Below are 26558 nucleotides of genomic sequence, written 5' to 3'. Positions count from 1 at the left end.
TTTGTTTTAACTGCTTCGAAGGACCATGTATAAATTGAGAGGGTTTTTTTATAAAAACTCGCGGCACTTACCAATTCTTTTTATGAGTAGCGACGACCTTGGCTAAACGAATTAAAAACTGCGGGATAATCGGTTGGCGGATGGTTACAGGCGCACGGATCGTAATCGAAAGAAGGCGGCGCCTAGTCCGTCGGTCCCTTTTGTTATTTTTTGTGCGGTGTCCTCATGTGTGTTGAATTCGTGATGCGTTGTGTGTGTGCGATGAGAGGATGATGTGTGGAGTTGGTGTGTGTGCGATGAGAAGATGATGTGTTGAGTATGGTGTGTTGAGTATGGTGTGTATTGTGGGGTGTAGATGTATTATTTTGAGAGGGGGGTCAGGTTCTCATTTAGCCAATGGGAATTATGGGAACAAAGCATTAACTTAATTATTAAGAATTTTCTACTTTAGGAATCGAAGTCGTACTCCATTCAAGGCCATTCTCTCGCAAGATTCCTCTAATTTCATAGTCCTCAATCAAAGGCTATGGAGTACCCATTCTGGCCACATCTGAGCCAGTCGTGGATTAATATCCTTTATAAGCCAATAACATAAAAAAGAGCAAATATTAAACAACCGGTATACCATACCGATGAAGTAAGAAATTTTAAATAACCGCTAATCAAATTAATAAAACAAAGAAATAATAAACTTGTTTGCCTTAATAATGAGTCGTCAAAAAAGCAAAATCAAATAAGCACGCAAAATAAAGTTGCTTCTTTTAAATACCTGCACGCAAATTAAAATGTATACAAAATACATGTATCATGTTTAAATCAAAATCCGTTCTCGGCATATCCGGATAAATGGGAGTATATTACAACTCCATCATCAAATACTTCTGCTGTCAGAATGTATTCTGCGCCTCGGCTACTCCACCAGCAGTACGCCGATATACATGCAACAGCACAAAAGCGTATTACTAAGCAAAATATTCGCTTAGGGGGCCAGGATGTTTAAATGAGTTAAGCATCCACCCTGGAAAATTGGCGCACCCTAATACGACAGCTTAATTCACCACAGCTGATGACACTATATCACACCACAATTGAGAACATCACCCAGCAAGCGGTCACCACACTAATACAATACCACTCAACACAACTCACCAAACTTCCACAGCAATCAACCCACTCGACAAAAAGGATGGGAGAAAGGGAAAGCGGATTATTCGGTCTTCACAAGCCGCACATCAACATTCACGCATTAAAATTCGCTTACACACTGCGCCGCGTCGACACCTTTCAATTCAATTTTTACACAAATCGACATTCACGGGAGCAGATCTACAAATTAACTAATATTTTATTATTTTATTACGTAATATTATTATACAAATTACTTATTTGTTTATTAAATTTAAATAAGAAAAAATCAATATGCATGGAAGAGTGTTTTATTAGCATTTAAAGTTGAAAAATATCACTATTAGATGTACGTATTTTTGTGATTAAAAATTAATTTTATACTTATGTTTTGCACTTTTATGCTCGCTAACACTTCACTTATTCATTTGTACACATTTATTTTATATTAGATAGTGCAAAAATAATTTTAATTCGTGATTTAACTTGAGCTTGACAGACGGCAGCATTAATCCGGATTAACTGCGCATTTAATAAGATCCAAATTTGTAGGTGACAGACGGCATTTATGCGAGTTTGAAACTCTCGTAAACAGTTGAGTGTCTTTTTTATAACATTTGCAATGAAAATGGATAGAAGATAAACATTACGGTTGTTAGTCGATCAATTTTTACAAAACCATTTTATATTACAAAGACATATCAACACGTTATTTTTAAAACCGTATCATAACAAAATACTATGTGCAGACCGACACTTAATCACACGATTTCGCTTGTTGTGCAGACCGACACTTAATCCGAGTAGTTTATCCCATTAATCTTATAAATTTATCGAGATTTCGCCACACAAAAATGACAAATCAAAACCACTTCATCGAAGTGATTTGAAACTGATTCACTTTAATAGTGGAATTCCGTAAAAGCGCCCATACACGAGCACACAAGTGCGTTCGATCGGTATGTGTGCGCTTGCGGTTTATCGTGTATGGGCTTGTTCGCGTACCGATCCATGTTCGCGAAAATGTTTGATTTTTTACGATGGGTGCGCGAACATGTTTATCGTGTATGGCGTTGTCGGCGCACAAAATCTCATTTCTCTCGTGTCGCCGAACAGTGAAGATCGCGGACAATGGCAAGTGTTAAGGGCAGAGCCTGCTTTCAAGGGGCTTCAAAAAATCGATTTTTTTAGGATTTTTTTGGGAGGGAAAGAAATAATTGATTCAAGCGAAATTTCTAGGCTTTATAGTTATATATTTGAACATCTTTCACAATTTTTTTGGATACGAAATCTTTGATATTCTGCCTTTGGGAAGCAATTACCCGACGCATCTCGCATGTACATTTTTCGGACGGCGGGCAGTATGCAGGTCGCAATTTCTATCGGAAAGAAAAACTTCATATTTTTTATTAATTTATCTTTTAGTTAAATTTAAAATTGTATTAAAAATTGAATAGTGGCTTTTAATCGAAAGAATTTTACTTTATGCTGTTTAAAAAATTATTTTATGTCAATGATAATAAACTTTGCCCTAATTCCATACGACGTTTAGTTTTTTTTCTATCCTGCCCGCCAATTAAAAATAATCGTAAAAATGAAAAACCGAGAAATCACTCTTCAAAGTTTTCGCTTTTTGCCTAAGCGCTCATACATATATGTACATAGTGTAAGAAAAAAAAAGTTAGAATAACTTATTAACGAAATACAATGAAATAGATAAAAATGCTACATTAGAAATAAATTCCAAGAAATGTTCCGCTTGCCTGTCGCACATGGTAACTCTGTGAAAAACGAACGCAAAATGGATTTGTGTGTCGTGTATGGGCAAACGAATTCATACCGATCGAACGCACTTGTGTGCTCGTGTATGGGCACTATAAGCAGTCTCTAGTCACTATTTGAGACAATTTGAGGTAAAATCTCAAATTGGTACTAGTTACTATTCACTAAACAGTCTCTAGCGCTACCGTGCGATTTGTACTGTGATAAAGTCTCAAGTCTCTACAATTGAGATTTTAAGTTAGAGCAAATTTTGAGACTCAAAATATTGACTCAAATTTGAGAACTGATAGCAGGTCACAAAACTAAAAAGAACTCTTGTTTGCCATTTTCAATATACTCAATAGAGATTATGATAGATATTAATCGATTTTTGTTTTTTTATATTTTTTAAGCAACTGTTAAAAACAAATAAGTTTTACATAAATTTCATAAATATTATGAAACAAAGTCAACATATATTTTTTAATTTTTATTGATAATTATGTTTTTATTCAAGTGTATCTCTGCGAATGGTAGGCACCTTGCCGTGGTGCAGGGGCTTAGTCACAAGGCATACTCGGCACCCCCAACCGATGTGGGTGGTGTTAGTTGGCACTGCCCAGGCAGGACGTCGGGTGCCGCATGCGTGCGGCAACCAAGAGCTACCGCTTCCTAATCCAGGGTGTTATGCGACTCCCGTGCCCATTGGATGATTTGCAGCCAGGAGGTAAATTCGGCTATATTCTAACGGAGCCTTCCCAACACCGGGCCGAATTGGGAAGTAACGGTGGCCTTACCGCGTCATGGGGCTCCGGCGCCCGGACCTTTGAGTTCCCCTTAAAATACATAGACCCGACGGCTCACCTCGTTGTACGAAAAAGATAAGCAACGACACAACAACGACTACCAAAAATACAACTACGACTAGGCAACCACTAATGCAGACGACAATGGACAACGGTAACAACAGCGGTACTGTTGCAGGAAAGGAAAGCTCAGGGGCTAAACGCAAGTTCAGGCTATCGCCTGGTGAGCGAGCGTTGTTTGAGGAGCATGCCAGAGAAGATGATGATGACATGCCCTCATGCAGCGGTGCTCAACAGGCATCAACCACTGCATGCGCTAACAACGCAGCTGACCACTCCGCAAAACCTCAAACCAGGATCCGCTCAGAGGAGTCACAACGAACGTGCGCAGCAGGAGGCACGGGCAAAAGAAAGAGGAGGCGCAGGGGAAGACTGCCCCCTCTACCACCAGCAGGTCGTCCGGGTGGGAACGATGACCCTCGTAGGAAGGGTTTGAGCGGAACTCCTGAGGAAGCCGAAAGGCTAGCGAGGAACAGGGTCAGAGACGACAGTGCCTCCCCGGCCTCGAAGGTGCGTAAAGGCGCAAATACCGCATCCATCAGTAACAGGAGCAGCGGGATTCGGGGTGGCGGACCTGCCAACGCAAATTCAACCGTCCGGACTTGTAGCGTAAAGACGGCAACCTCGGCAGCCAAACGCAAGAGCAACCAAATCACGCCACAGGAGCCACCAAGCTCCAAGAGGCAACTACGCTCAGGTAGCTGGTGGCCAACTCTCCGCACCGAATCCTCCCCGGGCAGCTAAGGGACAGCGCAGATATGCGGATGCCTTAAAAGACATACGGATGGCTGTGCTGCCTCTGAACCACCCTGCGGAGACTCTCGAAACGGAGGAGCTCACCGCCCTGCAAGACATCCTCATGGAAGAGGTGTATAGGGGTTGTAAGGACCCGGTAGCCTTCCATGGGGTATACTTCAAGGGCGGGTTCATGCAGATCGACTGCAAAGACGAAGAAAGCGTCAACTGGCTAAGGAGATCGCTCCCAAGTTAGCGGGCTGGAAAGGCCCCATTTTTTGCGTCAGGAGGGGAGGACATCTCGATCATGCACTGTATGACGGTGCTCCTCCCAAGATGTGAGGGGAAACCTTACGAGTTTGCCTTGAGGCTCGTCAGGAACCAAAACAGAGGGATCAATACCTCGGCCTGGCGAGTGGTCGATAGCAAAATGCAGGGTTCCGGATGGAAGTTGAACTTGTGCGTGGATGACAAGTCGTACAAATTCATCCGGAAGGAGGGCTTCCGTCTGAGCTATCGCTTTAGCACGGTAGTCATGAGGCCCTACAAACCGAAGACTACCGAAAAGGAAGACGGGAAGATGCAGGCAGACGAGGAGGCTACTCGTCCCAGCACCAGGTTGGCCGAGCAGGATGCAACTGCGGAAGCCACAGTGGAAGTCCCAGCGGTGAAGCTGACCACAGAAGAGGAGGTGCTACCCTCTACGCAGGAGCTCCTGGAGGGACTTGGGGACCTTGTTGGTACTGCGAGGGACGGTCCAGATGAGAACCAGTTCCTCATTGAACCGATCCTATAGTGTTCGCAAGTATGGAAGTAGCCCAGGTGAACCTGCATCACGCAGCGTCAGCATCCGCTGTATTCGCGAGCAGGTTCTCGACGGATAACCTGGGCATCCTATTAATACAGGAGTCATGGGTCCATAGAGGAGAGGTTAGGGGCCTCAATGTGGACTGCAACAAGGTAACCTGGGATCTCTCCAGTGAGAGACACCGAGCTTGTATAGTAGTTAGAAGCAATATCGATCACTTATGTATTTCAGAATTCCTAACACAGGACCTAATTGCGGTGCAGGTCAGAGATAAGGAGGGTACGGACTTCGTCCTGACAACGGCCTATATGCCAGGAGATACACATACTGCGCCCCCTGAGGCTGTGCAGGACCTGGTAAACTACTGCAGGAGGAGCAAACTGCCCCTGGTCCTGGGGTGTGATGCGAACGCGCACCACACTGAATAGGGGAGTACAGACTGCAATGCACGAGGTGAGTCTCTCCTAGAATTTATTATTAGTAATAATTTAAGTTGGGTGTGAACCTACATTCGTCACAAGCAACGGGAGGCAAGTGCTGGACATCACCCTGAGTAACGAACTCATGTCAGGGGTTGTCTCACAGTGGAAGGTGTCGTCAGAACCCTCACTGTCAGACCACAGGATCTTGAGATAAGGGCTAGAGGTGGAGGTCATGCAAATCCCCCCAAAAGTATACCCAAAAACACAAAATGGACCATCTGTTAGTGGTACCTACAGTGCGCAGGTAGATAGAGGCCATACTGCGCACCAGAATAGCTGAGACCACATTTGGAGCCACCAGTATTCGTCTCGGTACTACAAGGGGCTGCCCACAGGGAGCTATGCTATCCCCCCTGTTGTAGAGCCTAGTCGTGGACGAACTACTTGTGCTGCTAACAAACAATGGACGACATGGTTATCATAGACACAGGTAAATTTGAGAGTATTCCCTGCGATATCGTACAAAGGGGACTAAGCCTGGCCAAGAGTTGATGCAAGAGCGTTGGACTAAACATCAATTGAAGACGACCATCGTCCCGTTTACGAGGCGCAGATCTCTGCCTGGCCTGAGAAACCTAACACTCGGAGGCAGAGAGGTAGAGATGTCAAATATGGTCAAATACCTGTCCATGGTTAAAGCCACAAAGGCATTGATGGTGTGCAATCGGCTGGCCGGTAAATCCTGGGGATGTAAACCAAGGATTATCAGATGGTTGTACACCATGGTCGGGCGACCAATTATCATTTATGGAGCGGTGGTTTGGGCTCCGAAAGCATTGCAAACGACGGTAAGACTTAAACTATCGAAACCGCAAGGGCTCGCCTGCGTCTGTATGTCAGGAGCTATGCGCACCTTGAGGTCTTGCTGGAGCTCACCCCGCTACATCTAGTAATTGATCAAGTCGCCAAGCACACTCTGCTTCAAATGACAGCAGAGGGGACCGGTAAAGGTAAAGTAATCTCGTCCCAACGTATGGAAGAGCTAAGTGGCGTCATACCAGTGGCTCTTCTTCCTACGGATAGCATTATCAAAAAGGTGAACTTCTCTAAGAAGTTTAAGATCACCCTCAGCAGCGAAGCCGAATGGAGCGACTCCGCTCTCGAGCTGCTACTCAGGGATAGCTCGATCAGGTGGTACATCGACAGCTTGAAAACGTCGTAGGGAATTGGCGCAGGGGTCGCGGGACCACGTGCAAAACTCTCCATACCTATGGGTAGGTTTCCGAGCATATTCCAAGCAGAGGTATTTGCTATAAGTCGGTACGTAGATTTAACGCAGCTGTCGCAACGAGCGAATAGCTATACTAAGCGATAGCCAAGTGGCACTCAAAACGATCTCGTCATACGAGATAAAATCACTATTGGTGCAGGAGTGTATAGAACGGCTGAATAGTCTGGCAGAATGTAACCAAGTGCATCTTATTTGAGTGCCAGGTCACAAAGGCATCGCCGGGAACGAACTGGCCGATGAGCTTGCCCGCTCTGCAGCATCCACCAACATGGTAGGACCGGAACCTTTCATAGCGGTAGGTCCCCACACCATACAGGAACAGCTGCGCAAGGATGAAGCAGTGGGTAGGGAGAGGCATTGGTAACAACTCCCTGGCTTACGCCACGCAAAGTCGCTAATGAATGGTTACAACCTCAAAAGGTTTAAATATGTAATCAATCTCCCAAGGGATAAAGTCAGGCTACTGGTCGCCTTCTACACTGGCCATTGCAAACTCAAGAAGCTCTTATTCAACATGGGCTTAGCTTCTTGTGCAAATTGCCGGTTCTGCGACTTGGAGTCTGAAACTCCAGAACACCTGCTAATGAATTGCACAGCAATCTGTAGACGCAGGACTAAGGCCCTTGGATCCATGTTTCCAAATAGGGATCACATCGCCTCATTAGCACCTAGCAGTATACACAATAGACCCTAGGTCGCGGTGCAATCCTCACTTATTTATCTACTTATCTGTCTATCTGTGTCATATAGTATTTTGTGATAAAAGCTGTCTTCTTTTATATATTTTCCACATAATGGAAATAATGGACGCATTTTCTCCTTTGGAAAGTCGATTTTCAGATCAGATTCATTGCTTAAAAAAATTTGTTTGTTTACATTTTTTTCTGTTTGTAGTGTCTAAATCAACTGTGATAATGAAATAGATTTCCAATGCTGACAAGTAGATGGCGCATAATCAGAGTAGCACCGAGAGATTTAGAGTGGATCAGTTTTAAATCACTTCTATGAAGTGGCTTTGAACTGTCATTTTTGTATGGCGAAATCTTGATAAATTTATAAGATTAGTGGGATAAACTACTCAACAGCCGAAATCGTGTAATTAAATGTCCGTCCAAACATGATATAAGCAAACAAATTTTTTTTAAAGCGATGAATCTAATTTCACCTGAAAATCGACTTCCCAAAGAGAATATAAAATAAATATTAAGCGATGTGAGTTCTTGAATGGCAAAACAGCTGTTTTATCATCTGTCCAACGGCAGTGAGAACGGACTGATTAGTGAAGAAATTAAATGTACCCAGCGATTCTGTACTGTGATACAGTCGCAAGTCTCTAAATTTGAGATGTAAAGTTAGAAACAATTTTTGTGACTTGAGACGATTTTGCTATTATGTAAGTGACAGTCACAAAATCTATTACATTTCATTATTCAGAGATGTGTTTACACAGGAATGAAAATAAATACTTCCATGACAAATAATAAATTTTCTATAACATAGTCAAAAAACATAATTACCAATAAAAATATAAATATATGTTGACTTTGTTTCATAATATTTACGAAATTTATGTAAAATTTATTTATTTTTAACCTTTTCATGTTTGAGTTGCTTAAAAAATATAAAAAAAACGACGATCGATTAATATCTATGATGATCTTTATTGAGTATATTCAAAATGGCAAACAAGAGTTCTTTTTAGTTTTATGACCTACTAACTATCAGGTCTCAAATTTGAGACCAACGCTAGAGACTGTTTAGTGAATAATAACTAGTCGCAAATTGAGACTTTACCTCAAAATGTCTCAATTAGGGACTGCTAGAACTGCTTACAGAATTGCACTATAAGACAAATTGGTTCACTTTCAGAATATGTGGCAACGATTTTGTTTCCCGCCTTTTTGTGACATTTACATCAGCTCAGAAAATTGTGAATTTACATATAGATATTTATGTATATATTTGATGCATTAGTAATAAAAAGGACTGTGTCATTGGGAAACAAAATACATATATTATTCTGGCAGTGAAAACAGTGATAATAGTTTGGTAATGGTTCGACAAGGCCAAGTTTCGTATACTTTTATTTGGCTTGCATTTTAAGTGATATATTCATTTGGGCGGGTCTTTGAGTTGAAGTAAATAATAAGTGTAAATAACTATAAAAATGTCGGTTAATAAGGCTGCTAACTTGCGTTCCCAATATGAAGACTTGTGTAGGGAACTTAATATGGATCGGGAAACAGAAGATATGTCGTGGAAAATGTTCGAGGAGGTGTTGCAGCGGTCAACATTAGAGGTACCAATTCAACGTTCTAAATCAGGGAAATGAACATTGTTTCTCATGCTCATTTTATAAATAGGGTGAACCTTTACATTGGTTTTGTTGTGCTTTGTATGCTGCGTGTAGATTATCTTACACACCTACAGTGGGTGAATCTAATGCAATAGTTATGGGCAATTGCATTTCTCTTAACAAAATGCTTCGTTGTTGTGAAATAAGGTATAGTACTTAATTAAACTTACATTTCAAACTGTTTTTTTATTATCATTTAATTTCTTTAATAGTATATCCGAATTTATATTGAAAATAAAAGTTTGGCATGAAATGGCTAATTTACCATGCAGTTTTCTACGTCAAATCGAAAGATTGGAACGAACTCCTGGGATAACATTTCATCTCTACTGTAGATACAATGATATTTTCGAAAAGTTATTCATTTCATCTCCAAATGATAAAAAAAATACAAAGTACAGGTATTTATGCACAGTAACAAAATTTAACTAAAATAATAAAACCTAATAAGAATAATACATTAAATTTAAGAAATTTTAATTATTTTGGAATATACTACATTAAATTTTATTTGTTACAAATATTTTTAGGTTTAGAATTATGTTAAGGTTTAAGAGCCAAAAAAATAATAATTCACAATTCAATGATTATTGTGTAAATTTCCACTTAAGGCTTCTAAAATTATTCATTATTTCTTCGCATGTTGTTCAAGTAAATGTGGAGCTTTTTCAATATAAATAATTGTCAAGATTCGTATAAATAAATTTTTATGACAACGTAATGCAAAAAAAAACCCATTAGAGTTCAGCAAGGAAGAATGTTGTTCGAGTAATTAGAGTTTGTAAAAATATTACTAACAAATTGCATTTAATTTTTATTTTAAGGTCTGTTGCAAGATGTTCGTCAAAGAAGCTATATGATTTATGTTGGTGTCTATATTTATGTGCAAAGAACGAAGAACCTAGTTACAACATGGATATTGTGACGTCCTTTCATTTGTTGCTTTGTTGCATAGATCTGATATACATAAATGTTTTAGGAGAAAATCGTATAGATCTCGTCAATCGGAATTTTGTAGGTTTCCCGGAAAAATGGGGCACGTCCTTATATGATTCCCAACAACTTCACAACCATTGTATAATAGGAGCGCTCTGCAATTTAGCTGGCGCTTTGCCTAATGATGCAAAAGACATGAAAGAAAATCACTGTAAAAGAATTTTTACGAAGTTTTTCAAAATAAAGGTAAAGATATATTTTACATCCATATGAAATATAAAAATAAATGTGTGAATATATAATTCTGAGTAGATATATGTACTTTTGTAAACAAAAAATAAGAAAAACAAATTTTACAATTAAAAAAAAAAGATTTCTTAAAAATTTTGCACTTATATTCTCTAAAGATAGTTCATTTATTTCAATTGAACGTACAGAAAATTTCATATTACAATTTATGTTAAAGAATGATACTAATAACTAATTCAAATTACTGCTTAATTATGGAACACTACATAATTTTTTTAATTTTGCAAATTAATTCTAGATTATACATTATTTAAGAAAGTAAATTATTAATTATCGTATTTTTTGTGGTAAGGTATAACAATGGTATCCAAAAACTGGAAAAGCGGATCGAGAGTTACAACCATCACAATAAAAATTTGCCATGAATATATGGAATATATTATATACATATATTCACTACAACTCTTCAATATGCGAATAAATTGTTCGGGCCGGATTCTATTATAGCATATTGCTGCCATACAAGTTGATTAGATTTTGAAATCGTTCTGTCATCTGTGGCAAAGCGTATTTTTTAATGTAGAAAACTTGAATTATGACCAGATCATAAATTTTAGTACGGCACTATTTCTGAAATCCTTACTTTTTCAGCAATCTTTCTTGACATAAATTAAATTTTTTTATTTTTATGCTGCCATATATGTATGTATATACTGTAGAGCGGATTGATTTACAGGGATCCAAATAACTGAAAAATCGCGAATGCTGGAAATATTCTAAGGATCATTCTGAACAACTTTGTCAAAAAGAATATGGGTCTAAAACCGGTTTCGGGCCGGCGATTTTTAAGTGAATTTGAATTTTTTCATATAAAAATTTATTCGTCAATTTTTTTGAAATCTGCTTGAAACTATTGATCATTTGTCATGTCTAGAATAATTCTGCAAACTTACGTGCTCTTAGCCTTTTAATTAAAGGCAGGCTACCGGAAAATAAGATAACTTAATTATCGGTTGTATGGGAGATATGTGTATATAGTTGTCCGATCTGGCCAAACCTGACAAATGATTAATATAATCTCGAAAAGTGGCTATGTATTAAATTTCATTCAGATATCTCAAGAACTGACAAAATTTTAAAAATAAACTTCACTTAAGGGATCGTCTCAGTGTGACTCTCCGAAACATCGCAGACTTGCGCCATTTTTTTTAATGTTAGAATCAACTTTTTTTAAATAAATACATTCATGGCGAATACAAAATTATATTTTTTATATTTATTTATTGGGTGTATAATAGTTAAATAAATTGTTGAGATGACATGTAAAAAAAGTTTCTATACGATGTCCACGATTGCGGCCATATTTTTGGTCTAAAACAAAAATTTCAAAAAGATTATTAATCTGTAGGAAAGTCGCTATCGCGCTATGTAAGCTTTTTTTTTTTAAATTAGACAAAATGGCGGCGTTTTGAACAAAAAGTATCGAATTCTGCCCTTTTTTGAAAATTTTTCGTAAAAAAAAGAAAAAAAAAAATAAAAGCTTCCATAGCGCGAAAGCGAATACGTTAAAAATGTTCTCTCCAAATTAGAACTAGATATCTTTAAAACTCTTCCTTTCAGAAAAACAGTTGCAGTGTTCCCCACTCTGTTCGTAGCGACCGTAATAAATAGAATTTCGATTTCAAAAATTGAGAGAATATTTATTATAGTGTATACTATCCGATAAAGAAACAAAAGAAAAATCGCTTCGATCCCTTAAAAAATCGCTGGCTCGAAACAACCTTTAGACCTATATTCTCTTAGGAAAAGATGTTCAGAATGATTCGTAGAATATTTCCCACGTATGCGATTTTAAAGAAAAAAATAGTCGACCCGCTCTAATGTATGTACATTTGTATATGTAATTTAGTGTACCCTTACTTAAAATTTTTAATTGCAGACAATACATGGAGACGAGAATACGTTTTTGGGAATCATTTCTAATGAAAACTTCGAACGAAATGTAAAATCTCTAAATAGTGCTTATGAGCAGTATGTACTCAGTGTTGGGGAATTCGATGAAAGAATCTTGCTTAGCAATCCTAATTATAGGAAAGGCAGTTCAGGTGAGTGAAATTATAAAAATGATTACTGAGATATATATGTATATGTATACAGTGGTGGCCTTATAATTAGAAATGATATGTTATAAAAAAAACTAAACACTGTATACTTTTTTAAGACGCGCACTGTAAATTATAAGCCCCGTTATTCGTAGTGTAGACTATGAACGTTATTGTTAAATAAACATGTGACTATTTGCTGATTCGTTATTAAAAAAATTAAAATTATTTCCCGGTTTGTGTTTCTTGGCTGGCCACGCAATTAGAAACGCGCAGTTTTTTCTTTTGATTCTCGGATTTTTTGAACTTAGCGATAAATTGAGTATACCTCAATTAAACAACGTTCAATTAAAAACATGTACTCCCGAAATGAGAGAGTTAATTGTAAGGTGCTATCAAAAGGAAAAATTGTCAATGTCAGCCATCGCACAAAGCTATTCATTTGTATAAAAAACAAAGAAATTTGAAACCCCTACCAGAAAGTTCAGACCTAGAAAAAACACTCTAGTAGAATACCGGGTAATTTGTAGGACGACCAAGAATAACCCTTTCATGACTTGGCGTAAAATAAAGGCTGAAGTTGAACAAGAAGTTAATGTAGAAATCTCAGCTCAAACGATAAGAAGGCGTTTACAGGAGTCGGGACTGCATTGCGCAAAAAAACAGCGCTTGTATCAAAAAAATATTAAGAAGCAATTACGATTTTCAAAGGAAATGCTGAAGAAAAGTCCGCAATACTGGAATAGAATTCTCTGGAGTGACGAATCTGGGTTCAATTTATTCCAGTCCGACAGAAAATCGTATGTAAGACGTTCTCCCAACATGGCGTTAAATCCCAGATACACTGTGAAAACAGTAAAACACGGTGGCGGATCTGTCATGGTTTGGGGAGCCTTTCCTCTCGTGGTGTTGGCCCAATTGTGCGTGTTCAAGGAATAATGGACCAACATCAATATAAAACCATTCTGGAGAATGTAAAGGAACCTTATTCCTTTGAAAATATGCCAGTCCATTACATTACATACACGATAATGACCCAAAACACACTTCAAGGTTAGTGAAAAGCTGGCTTTCGGATAAAAATATTGATGTTTTGGATTGGCCTCCGCAAAGTGCTGGTCTAAACCCAATTGAAAACCTATGGGAAATTGTAATACGAGATCTTGAGGACATAAAAACGCGAAATAATGGCGAGTGGTTTCAAATGGTTCCACAAATTAGGAACAGCAATATAAGTGCAAACATGCCAACAATCCAATCCAATCCGAAGTTGACCGCGAAGGCTAGACAATGCTGTTAAAAATAAGGGGTGTCCAATAAAATACTAAAAAATTTAATAAATTTTTTCAATTTTATATAAATATTTTTAAGTTCTTACTGTCGTTTCTAATTATATGACCAAACTGAATTTGGTGTTCTTTGTGTTTACCTCATTTTCTTAAAAATATAATTATTGCTGTTGTTTTTTTATGTAAATCTATATAAATAAAAATGAACCGCCAAAATGTATGTACGCTCATAACTCAATAACGCCTGGACCAATTTGGCCAATTCTTTTTCTTAAATGTTCGTTGAAGTTCAAAGATGGTTTTTACGGCGAGAAAAATTTCCGGAAAACCCCTAAAAACAGCCTTTTTCTTTTCCCCATACAAACGTTACATACATACATACATATGTACAAAGGAAAAATTATTGAAAATTATTCAGTGAAAACTTTATGTGTGTTTCAGACGAAGTGATCAATTACTGATTGAAATTCGTTACGAAGCCACGAAGAGGTCGCGCTAATATTTGTCGGCGTTATTTTTGCCATCAACGTATGGCAGCCCAAAGAAAGGCAAGAAGTACTCCCAAAATGCGATGACATACGTGCGGAATTATGGATCGCGGTCAATCAGCTAGAGATCGTAACGATATCACAGCACGACTTTTTTAACAATAGCTGCGATGTTTGACGGTCTTTATCTTGAAGCAACCTATGGTATATATGGTGCTGTTAGATGCTGAATGTATTCTGTTGCGTACGCACACATTCTTCTTTGGATGCGGATGGTGATTACACCAGATCAAATTGATGAAATCATTTCAGCGGAAATTCCTGATTCAGAGATAGATCCAGAATTATACGAAGTGGTGAAAACCAATATAGTTCATGGACTTTGGGAACCTTACAATCCCACTTTGGTTTGTATGTCTGACAATAAATGCACGAAACACTACTCATGTGCTTTTCTTTCGGAAACGGAAATGGGAAATGATGGATATTCACTGTATCGGCATCGCTCACCAGACGACAATGGCAGAACATTTAGCATTTAGAGGCGTGAATATCGACGTTAACAACACATCGAAGTTGAAAACATATGGATCGTACCATATTCGCCACTTTTGTCTAATTCACATTCAAAACTCATGTCAATGTTGAATATTATAAATTGGTGAAATTGATCAAATACGTTTGCAAGTACGTCACCAAAGAAAGCAACATAGCGGTTATTGGCCTTGAGCAATATGAGATCAGCAGTATCAAATGGGTCGATATGTGAACCGCAATAAAGCGCTTTGTGTATGCCAGCAGTTGCGTTTGCTGGAACATGCTAATCACTGGAAACAGACGAAGGACAATGCAATAGTTACTTCGCATTCCACTGAAGTTCGCATAGTTTTCGTGAAGATCATTTCGACATATCAGCCTTCAAATTCGCGTTAATTATGGGATACGAAAAAATGACATTGCCGATGACATTTTGCATTGTATTCGCTAAGAATCGGAAATGGGCAAATTTCGGTTGATACTTCCAGTGGTTTGATATCAATTTCATATCCCTTTTGTCAATTTACTTCAACGGGAGATGAACTCATCACGAATGTTTATCCGCACATTATCAAAATTATCGTAACTGCAATTGCTTGAGTGCACGCGCAACTTTAGTTGCCAAAAATACCGATGTTAATGACTTAAACTGGAAGATTCAAAGTCAAATTCCGGGAGGTTTGCGCTCATATAAATCGATCGATCGTCTTGACAAGAAAGACGAAACCGTAAATTATCCAGTGAAATTTCCAAATTCTTTGGAGAGCCTTGGTATCATTTGCTTCTCAAAGTTGGATCTGTCATTATTATGTTTCACAATCTTCATGCGCCGAAACTGTGTAATGGAACCCGACTAATTATGACGCAGTTATCGAATACAAGGGACAGCCATTTCATTTCAAACGTATTCAATTTCCAGGGAAAATTGGCCAGATATATGTGGCGTGTTGACGAGTTGGAAACGAATCTTCTTTGTATATTTACGCACCAGAACAGAAATCAAAAAAATTATGTTTATTAAGCTGTGCTACATTAAAAAAATGTAGAAAAATCGAAATTAAATCATTTTCGACACAATATAATTTCAACTTTTTTTCATTTCAAAGCATATAATTTCACGCAGGACAACGGCTGCGGGGTCAGCTAGTCTCAAATAAAATGTGTTACTTTGTTGATTCCAATTTATAGTTTTAATGTGGCAATCTAAATTTTTAAAATAAATGAAGAAAACTATATCCAGCAAAGTCGTTTCTAATTATAAGAACACCACTGTATGTATGTGTATGTAACCTAATTGAACTGTTTTACAGATGCTGGTGTGGAAGGTCATTCTGTAAGTAAAACGCGTTTCTTTTGGTAGAGTCGTATTAAACTATGTTATATTTTGTTTTGAAAGGTTACAAATCCACAGACGCCTTACACTCGTAAACATATTTTGCCAAACAAAGAAGATGTTCCAGAACCGGTAGCCAGTGCAACTAATAATGTAAAGAAACTTAAAGATATTGCAAAAATTTCCGGACCATCTGATTTTATAAGGTATCCTTTTTACATTAAATTATATTTAAATTACTCATTATAAAAACAAACATAAATGTGTCTATGTGCTAAATCTGCTACTCTTTTTTTTTGATCATATGATTATGAGTTCCATAATTCTGAATAGTAACTCTTTAACCCCTTGACGTATTTCCACGAGTCTGATTCGTGGTACAATTTCTGTGCCTAACATGATTATCACGAGTCTGACTCGTGGTGTGTAGAAGTGTACATTTGATGAAAAGATAATTGAAAATTTCCCGTTATTTTCAGCTAATAATGTAAACAAAAAACATTGTTGCAGTTTAGTTTATCTACTGCAGATTATCCATATTTTTGGTTACGCATACTATATTAAAATAACTGACTTTTAAACATTCAATACTTAATAAGGGCATTAAGCTTGTTAGCTCTCAATTAGTAAAAGTTTTTAATAATTTTCCATTTAAAATTAATACAATGATGCATCACATGACAAAACATTTCATCAAATAGATCTATATTTCGTGTTTTCTTAACTTTGAACTTTAACAGCTGATCGAGTTCAGGAGGTTTTGACGTTTAGCAATTGCTCTCTCACTTCCAATGGGCGATGAGTTGGACATCTCTTTATCTCTGGCAGAGCCATAGCAGAACAATGTAAAAGTATGTGCTCTGCTCTGCTCGGAGTTTTGTTAGGTAAAAAACTATAGCTGTAGCAATAGCTAAAAATGAAGTGCTCTGCTCTCATACCGCTCCCAATTTTTTGCTACCGCTACACCATACCGTTTACTCGATCGTGAATTCCGAAGAACAGATTGTTCATGTTGCATCAAATCAGTTGACGCTGGTCGGTATGATCGACTTGATTGAACGACTGATCTGAATTATCATACTCATTGCAACTCTCTGATGTTTAATATATGCCTATTATAATTATTAATGTGAAGGTAAGTTTTTTACTGGATGCTTACATAAATGACATAATACATAGCACATATGTAAATGTATGTATGTATGTAAGTACATACCTTTGTATTTTTCACCATCAACATGTATACGGACTACAATTTCGTTGTATAAAGTCGAAAGCGTACGCGGCAACATTCGCACTTCAATTGCAACTTAGCACTCAACTAACTGAACTAAGCAACTCATTTCTAGAACTTACCAAGTAACATTAGAAATTCAAATACAAAATGTCTGGTTATGCAAGCGAAAAAACAGTTTTACTAAAGTAATTTTTAAATTTTGGTATAAAAGCACCACTTTTTTACCTTTATAATTTCCAATAGACAGTTCCGAAACTCGCACTCGTTTGCGTATTAGCGCTGCATGCCGCTCCTACCTAACTTATATTTCATTTTCAAGATAATTTTTTGAATTGGTAGGAAATGATCTTAGTTGTGATCAGTGACTGTGCATAAGACCAATATTGGCACAAAAAAATTAAGTGGTTAATAGAATCAATACCGATATTTTGAAAGGGGTGCAAAGAGAAATGAAGAAGTACCCTATTTGTGAATGCATACAATCCTGGATACAAAATTAAATGCTTCATGTAGTTTTTAAATTCAATGCGGGGAACTATCTCTTAACTTACAATATGAAATACATATGGGCCATTGCATCAATTGGCGACATGGTTTTGTACCCTTATTCCGATCAAACAAAAAAATTACTATTTCTTAACGACCTGAAAATGGAGTTCACAAAATTTTGAAGTTATACAATTTTATGTAAAAAAATCTCAGCTTTCTGATAAAAATATTTTCAAAATCCAAAAAAAAAAAAAACAAATTATTCTTAGGCTTGCCTTTTTTCAAAATAATTACGTAACTTATCGTGTTATATGAGTTCCAGTTATGAAAATTAATAAACAACTTCAATCATGATTTTATCGTTGATACATGAGCATATTGAACGGTATAGGAATACAAAAGTATTTTGTTGCTTCAAGATTTTTCGTTGAAAGCATATTATATAATTACAGAATTTCGACAGTTAAAGCTTTAGAGTTAAAATTAAAAATAAAACACCTATTGCGGTTTCAACCCGAATTGAAGTTAAGGCCATTCAACTTCAGATCAACCAAACTCGTTTTTGGTATTGCGAAGTTCAACTAAGTTCAGTCGAAGTGTGATTGATGTTGGCAACCTAAATTGAGAGATAGTGAAACAGCTGAAAATTTTTAATCGACACATTTAAACAAATTAATTAAAATAAGTAAAAAAATGACATACGTTTTGATTTACTACTGTGATCAAATTGAAAGGTGAATTTTGTCCATTTCGTCTCCTTTAAATTAATCCCCTCCCTCTGCAATATACTTATGTATGCCAACAAATTTTCCAGTCGTCATATCATTTGGAAAAATCCTCCGTCGTGATGGCCATCAGAGTCTTCTTCGATTCATCTTTTATATCTTCAATTAAGTCAAAACGGTGTCCTCGGAGTGGTCATGTGAATTTGCTGAGTAGCCAGAAGTTACACGAAGGCAAATCAGGCGAATGCGGTGGTTGCGGCACGATATTAGTTGAAAATGTGGCGAAATGATCACGAATAATCAATGCAGTATGAGATGGTGCATTATCGCACTTCTTTGTTCAATAAATTCAGGCATAGTAAAAATCGAAGAAATCACTTTTAGAGCTTCACAAAACGACTAACGAAAAGGTCATTGTATAGGAAATATGTCCAAACATCTTCGAAATATTCTATCGAGTACTTTCATCACGAAATCGCCCAATTTTTCATGGTTTACACTGGTATATCCCCTTAAAGAGTTGAAGTTTATTTGTATGCTAGTACCAAAATAAGTTGAAGTCCGATCATACTTCAACCGTAATTTAGCTCTTAAATAAAAATTGCGTAAAACATAAAATTTTCATAGCTAATTTCAAGGTTATACTAGAATATTAATTTAAACATATATTGTGTACTCTTCTCTCTTTTTCTACAGGCAAGCTGGTGTGGAAACTTTAAACAGGATTTATGAAAAATTGAATAAAATGCAAAATGAATTCACATCTGCTTTAAATAATGCAGACGTCGGTAACCGGTTTAAGACAGCAGAATCGTTATTTTTTTATTTATTGGATAAAATTTTACGAGTAGAAACTAGAACGAAACCTAATATAAATATCAAAATATTATTAGGCACTGAAACTTTCATAACAACGCTCATTGTATGCTGTGTTGAAATTGTGCTTGATGCATATCAATCTCAAAAGAAATTTCCATGGGTGTTAACGTGCTTCAACATATCTGCATACCATTTTCATAAGATTATAGAAATAGTTGTAAGAAGTCATGATGAACTACTGTCGCGTCCATTAATTAAACATTTAAATTACATTGAAGAGACTTGCCTTGAATCATTAGCTTGGAAAAGTGAATCACCTCTTTGGGACATCATTAGAACTTCTGCGTTGCCAACTTGGTCTGATGTAGATGTTGATAATTTAGCAAAACGAAATCAGTCTCAGAGTAAGTTTTTAAATATTGTTATGTGACGGGTGATCCAAGTGGAGGTACTTTTTTCAACTTTTTTTTTTTTGACAACCACTGTCAGGTTGTTTTTGTTTGGTATTGTTTGGCATTTAATCATGGAAAGACTTACGCCTGAACAATGTTTACGAATCGTTCAACTTTATTACGAAAATTCACGTTCCGTAAGGAATGTGTTCGCGCGCTTCGTTCAACTTATGGTCGACCGAATAGACCATGTACAGCAGGCAGTGAAAAAACATAGCAGTGGTAGCTGAGAGTGTACACGAAGACCGTTGAGAGTCGATTCGGCGCCGTTCGCAGCAACTCGGATTGACATATGGAACGACTTAGTGCATTTCACATCGAGATGTTAAATTCGAAACGTATATAAAGCGGCTTGTGCAAAACTGAAGCCGCTCGACCTTCCCAAGCAACATCGCTTCGCTCTATGGGCTCTTGAAAAGTTCTAAAAAGATACGATGTTTTCGAAATTTTGTTCAGCGATGAGGCCTATTTCTGGCTCAATGGGTATGTAATTGCCACATTTGAGACGAAGAGCAATTTGAAAAGATTTAAGAGCAGAAAAGAAAAAACATCGGTTTGGAATGGGTTGTGGGCCGGTGGAATTATCAGTCCATATTTCTTCAAAAATGACGCCGTTGAGGACGTGACCTTCAATGGCCACCGTTATTGCGCCATGACCGACTATTTGATGCCGGCGACATTTGGTTTCAACAAGACGGCACCACTTCTCACACTTCAAATCAATCAATGGATTTATTGAGAGAACACTTCGGTGAGCAGATAATTTCACGTTGTGGTTGGGTCGATTGACCACCATGATCGTGTGATATAACAGGCCTTGGGTGAACCATCAGAAACGTAGCCGCGCCCAACATTTGGAAGACATAATCTTCAAAGAATAAATGCCAAAAATTGTTCTTTCAACTAATAATAATAACCATTCCCCATTAAATTTGAAGTTTCTGTATTTTTTCTTTAAAAAAGTACGAAACTTCGAAATGGATCACCCGTTATATTAATATGTTAGTCGCTTATTTATTGTTACATATTATATTAAATTGCAATTTATGTATTATTTAAATCATAATGACAAGGGTTGAATTGTAAAATACGCATCTAGCTAAAGGGTCGCCTAAAATTACACTTTGTTTTGATTTAGCGGCAATTAACTTTGTATACTCTTTCAACCTGTTGCTACAGAGTATAGTTTTGTTCACCCAACGGTTGTACGTGTCACCTAAAACTAAGCGAGATAGATATAGAGTTATAAATATATGTATAACTGATCAGGATGAGAAAAGTTTAAATCTGGGTGACTGTCTGGCCGTCCGTGCAAGCTGTAACTTAAGTAAAAATTGAGATATATCATTGATGAAACTTGCCATAAAGTGCCAAAACTAAAGAATACATTAATATAAAAAACTGTAATTTGGCACAGGGGACCGCAGTAGCAAGAGGCACCTATGAGCAAAAAATTTTGATAAAGTAGGCGTGACCACGCCCTCTAATAATTTAGTCTACATTCCTCCTAAACCTCTAAAACTACAACAACCAAATTTACCCAGCTCAAATATAATAAGAAGTCCTACCGACAGTATGAAAATGGATGAAATCGAATGATAACCCAGCTCACTCCACTTATAACGTTTCGGGTAAAAACTACTAAAAGCGCAATAAATAATACTAAATATGTCAAAGACGTTAAAACTTTCCTCCGAAATGAAAAGGATTTATGGAAGCCGGGGTGAAAATTGGACAATGGTCGTACTACTGATTACAACCGCGCCTACTTCCCATATAACACAATTTTAAATTCCATTTGATTCTTTCACTTTCCAGAATAATAATTTCCACTAATAATTATTTTAAAGCAAGCCATCCAAACAAAACTGTTCAAGTCTTTTGACTTTTGTCCGAAAATATCGGTCAATGTATGGGATATGCAATTGCAATTTGCAAATGCAGAGTATCTCTGTGTATGCAAAATGGGCGGAATCGGGTCAATACTTCCCTGACCCCTCATATATCTAATAAGATTTTCGAACATGTCTTTACTCCATGTGATTGTATATAAGATAGCTTAATGAAACCCAGGAAACAAATTTTTGGTATATGGCATATAAAAATAGATAAAATCGGGTCGATACCCCAATTCCTATATACTACATAGTATAATGATTTTCGTTTTTCTAACAAACTTAAAAAAAATTGCTTGGATTCCGATCTTCTTTTTGACGTTTTACATTTTGAGGTATTTCCCTGTTTCCTGCAAGTTGCAAGAGTATAAAATGTTCGGTTTCACCCGAAGTTATTCCTTTAAAAGTTAGAAATTATAAGTGTAAACTTAAAAATAATTTCGGATATAGTCGGTGATAGAAAATAAACTCGCATATTGCTATCATATATTCTTATATACTTTTTATAGAATATAGAACATAATTAATCGATTTTTTATGTAAGTTCAATTTGTTCTTTCAATTTTAGTACAGCAGTCTCCAAATTGCTCAGCATATGAAACCTTTAGTTCTACAATTGTCAATGAGTCGACCCGGAGAGATCTCTTTAATAGCGCGAGAGGTGAAACTTACAATTTTCAATTTATTTGCGAGTAATAAGTTTTAAATTTTAGAAAGCTCTAACGCAAAAGAAACTATTGTTAAAAAACAGGTTGATGGATCAAGGCGCACCGCGTCATTGACAATATTTTGTAGGAAAGTATGTTAATATTAAATGCTATTTTTGTAGTTTAGTATTGAGCTTTTTTAATTACAGTTCTATAAACTTGCATGGATTAGGTTGAAAGAGTTGTGTCGTGAACTTATGTTGGCAGAAGAACCACATTTGAATAAGTTGTGGACACTTTTTGAATATTCAATTACCCAAAGAACTGAGTTGATGCAAGACCGTCATCTGGATCAAATGATAATGTGTGGAATTTATTTATATATAAGGGTTCGTATATATACATATATATATATATATATACATATAAATCTTACAATTTCCACCTTTTTTTTTATAGGTGCAAGATATAAAATTTAAGTCATTTACGGATATAATGAAATTTTACAGAAAACAACCTCAAGCACAAAGTCGCACATACAGAGAAGTTCTTATTGAAGCAGCAGAAGAAGAAAGTAAGTCAGAAAAATGCATAAAGAGTCTTGTAATTTTCGAGTTATTTGTTTTCATTTGAGACGATACATTCATTTACAAAGTATATGTGAATATTTCTTGTTTACTATATGCTCTTATTATATACGGAAAATAGTGTAGTTGTCAGTGTACCAGTCAAATAAATATTTTGTATTATTTAGCATCCAGCAATAGAGATGACGGCGTTTGTTTCGGATTCGTGTCAAATTTTATCAGTGTGTTCAGTAAGATTTGTCATTTCACCATGCCACGTTTCACTTTGTACAACGCTTAGAAATTGTCCAAGATTTTTACTACACTTTATCCGAAAATTCTGGCTTAACAACAAACAATATTGGCGCTTTTAAGCCTTATATGTTTTAGGAAATGCAATTGCATTCCTAAAAATTTACCGAAAAGTGCAGATTTGGATGAAGAAGCATAATCGAAATGAGACAGGAAATGCCATTACCATCAAAAGCGAGCGTTATCTTAAATCAAAGGTTTAAACCAATCAACCAGCAACGCTCGTGAATAACTTTCAGCGCACTATAGCTGTAATATTGCACCGGGTCATGGTGGCCATTTGTCCATTGACAATTTTGTTTTCAAATCATAAATGGCATAAATTGCCTGCATAACAAAAAAACAGAACCCATTTTGATAAAATTTGAGTGTTTTACCTATACCTATAAAAGTATTCAGCTACATGAATATAAATATTAAGAAAATTCTTCACAACCAAATTAAAAAAATATATATATTGACGAATTTAAGTAATTAAAATAAATAAAAAATACAAAATTCAAATTTTAAATGCCGTTTAAAAATACGAAAAACCCCGGTACCCGCCTATTGCCATGATTTGTGGTAACCGTTAATATTTGTTAAAACAAATAAAATGTATACATGTTTCGGTGAGTTTGGCTTTTTTTGTTATGTTGATATGCCGAAAATAAAATAATCGTTCCGTTTGTATATAATATATTTTCAATAATTCAATCCCAGTAATTTTTGGGTCAACAAAAAACTGTGAAGAATCTATATTTTATAATTATTAAAAATTTTTACGGACTCGCGACGAATTTTATTGCAATGAATTGTATTTTATTTTCAGATGGATCACATGCTAAATATCGCGATATAATATATTTTTATAATAACATATTCGTTAAGAATTTAACCCCTTACGCACTTAACTTTAGTGGGAGACAACAAGCGGTAAGTTATGCATTTAGTTATATCGAATAAACTAAAATATTCAAAATTTCAGCAGCAAAATGTGCCCTTGTCCCCACATCCCACGGAGAAGCAGTCATATCCGCGAAAATTATCTAATAATCTTATAACAGTGTCGAGAATGGAAAAATCCGAGCATTCACATTCACCGGTTCTAACATATGAATTTTCTAAAAGTCCGGGGAAAGTAAGTTACTGTTATGCCTTAAAATAATTTCGATACTATCTATCTCTTATTTTTTCTACTAGAACCTTGAGGAACTAAATTGTGTTATACGTAGAGGTAAAAGAAATTTACCTTTTACTGATTTCGATAGCAGTGATGGACCTATCATTGAAAGTAAAATTCCGAAGAAAACGCCAATATATTTAGAAAAATATAGAGGAGTTTTACAAGATAGACAAGAAGATATAAAGTGAATGTAATTTTAATTAATATACAACTCGATTCAGTCAACTGATTTGTGGTTCTTGCAGCAATTTGCTGAAATAGCTGATATAAAACGATGCAAATGAAAGCTTAAGAAGAAATTCCTCAATTACTCAAAATATAAATAAGAGACAATATATACATATATATACTATATATACAAACATTACGATATCAACTTATTATGAATATAATTTTAATTGGAAAAAATATTTGGTAAGTTATTTTTCCAGCTAATAAAGTGGATAATTTAAAGTTCACTTGTCATTAGACATGACAGCAGAACAGTCGTATCTTAAAAAATAAATTAAACGTGAATCGATAAATGAGATATACTTTGAACGAAGTGTTCTGAAGAAAATGAACCAAACTAGTGGGAATAAGTACAGGATAAATATTGGAAAATATAGCTAACAGCATTTTTTAATTTTACAAGCATAATCAAAACTAAACAAAATTAGATATAAGTAACGTATATAAATTTATGTACAAATTGCATGTACTTTAGTAAGATTCGCTTTAGTTGTCGATGCAGTTCATGTCAATAGTATTAGCTATTTATAAATAACGATGTTTACATTTGATGTTGTACAAATATATTTTTTATAATTACTAAGGCCTTATTATTTTTCAGTCTTTCCCTTATTTCTGATTTCCCTTTTTTGTTAAAAAGGGTGGTAAAAACCTAAGAGAAAATTTTGAATCGATTTGATGTGGTAACTATTTTAAAATAAATTAAAATAATATCAAAATAGAATATTTTGGATTATAGAATCAATTTGTTAAATATGGGATGGTATTAAAAAAAATTAATCAACTTTTTTTTTTGGTATTACGCTTTTAAACTCTGTGCCATTAACATTGACTAGAGTAACACAAAAATGCTTGCACAAAACTATTTTATTTATCATTTTAAACTATTTTAATCACTTATTTTGTATAAATACATACAAAAGAAAAATTTTTTGAACTTGTTAGGAAAATCCCGAAACTGGAAAAGGAAAACTGATATTTGGATATAGTAAAAATGGGACGGTGGAAAGTGTTTGGAACATAAACCCAGCAAAAAATACTATTTTGTTTATAATTTAAAACTATTTTAATCAGTTATTTTGTACAAATTCATATCTAGAAAAATTTGTTGTGCTACAAGCTACACTTTCTTGGAATTATACTTTTTGTGTTAAATAAAATTATTTTTAGAATTCCATTGCGACTAAATACCGTAGGATGGAGTCATGTGTAAAAGTTCACGCAAGTGAGGAAAATTCTCAGAGCGCCATTTACTTGGGCATGGCCAAAAACGATTCTTTTACAAAAGGCTCAAGCAGCTCATGACTTCCGTTTTTAGACTAATGTCCTGTTTCACAGTTCATACTTAAGTTGTGCTTAAGATAAAACAGGAAAATAGTGTTTTACAGTTCATACTTAAGTACTGAAAATGGGAGACTTAATCAGTGCTTAAGTAACAGCTGATTTTTGTTTGGAATTGTTTTGAATTTTCAGTTATTTGTTAAAAGAAAAATAATAAGAAATAAGAAATTATTTTTTGTGATAAAATATGGAATCGGTTTGGGATTTCCACCAGTTCCAATAGGTGCTCCGACTCGCTAGCGGTGAAATTCGGGGTTCTTTTTTTGTTCTCGTCCATTTTTAATATAACTCTCCTCGCAAATTTATGTATTGTCTGTTATAATTTAAATATTTCAAACATATTTTTATGAATGACATTTGTAAAATACATGTTGCCCATAA

At 35.9% G+C, this 26558-nt stretch overlaps 1 protein-coding gene across 3 annotated transcripts; it reads left to right on the top strand.

Moving 5' to 3' along the window:
- Positions 1-8948: 8948 nt before the first annotated feature.
- On the top strand, positions 8949-24981 carry LOC126760160 (retinoblastoma family protein). Of its 3 annotated transcripts, XM_050475613.1 has the most exons (16): positions 8949-9307; positions 9372-9511; positions 9577-9765; positions 10189-10546; positions 12489-12654; positions 16276-16298; positions 16362-16504; positions 19446-19972; positions 22484-22576; positions 22629-22714; positions 22772-22951; positions 23022-23136; positions 24252-24355; positions 24408-24560; positions 24623-24795; positions 24851-24981. In XM_050475613.1, the coding sequence occupies exons 1-15, from the start codon at positions 9176-9178 to the stop codon at positions 24791-24793; spliced, it is 2580 nt and encodes an 859-aa protein (XP_050331570.1). In that variant the 5' UTR covers positions 8949-9175; the 3' UTR covers positions 24794-24795; positions 24851-24981. The 3 variants fall into 3 exon arrangements, with proteins under 3 accessions (XP_050331570.1, XP_050331571.1, XP_050331569.1); XM_050475614.1 differs by having other exon boundaries at positions 24411-24560; positions 24623-24981; XM_050475612.1 differs by having other exon boundaries at positions 24623-24981.
- The last annotated feature ends 1577 nt before the right edge of the window (positions 24982-26558 follow it).

Source organism: Bactrocera neohumeralis, chromosome 5, assembly GCF_024586455.1.
Source record: "Bactrocera neohumeralis isolate Rockhampton chromosome 5, APGP_CSIRO_Bneo_wtdbg2-racon-allhic-juicebox.fasta_v2, whole genome shotgun sequence".
Lineage (NCBI taxonomy): Eukaryota > Metazoa > Arthropoda > Insecta > Diptera > Tephritidae > Bactrocera > Bactrocera neohumeralis.
Note: the sequence above shows the minus strand (reverse complement) of the source record. Positions and strands in the feature narration are given on the sequence as shown.

What these genes read in the sequence shown, in the direction of transcription:
- LOC126760160 (XM_050475613.1), top strand. Translation starts at nt 9,176, where the DNA reads ATGTCGGTTAATAAGGCTGCTAACTTGCGTTCCCAATATGAAGACTTG. An exon ending in TTATAGGAAAGGCAGTTCAG is followed by an intron (nt 12,655 to 16,275) that starts GTGAGTGAAATT and finishes ACTGTTTTACAG; the next exon opens with ATGCTGGTGTGGAAGGTCAT. An exon ending in GAATTTATTTATATATAAGG is followed by an intron (nt 22,952 to 23,021) that starts GTTCGTATATAT and finishes TTTTTTTTATAG; the next exon opens with GTGCAAGATATAAAATTTAA.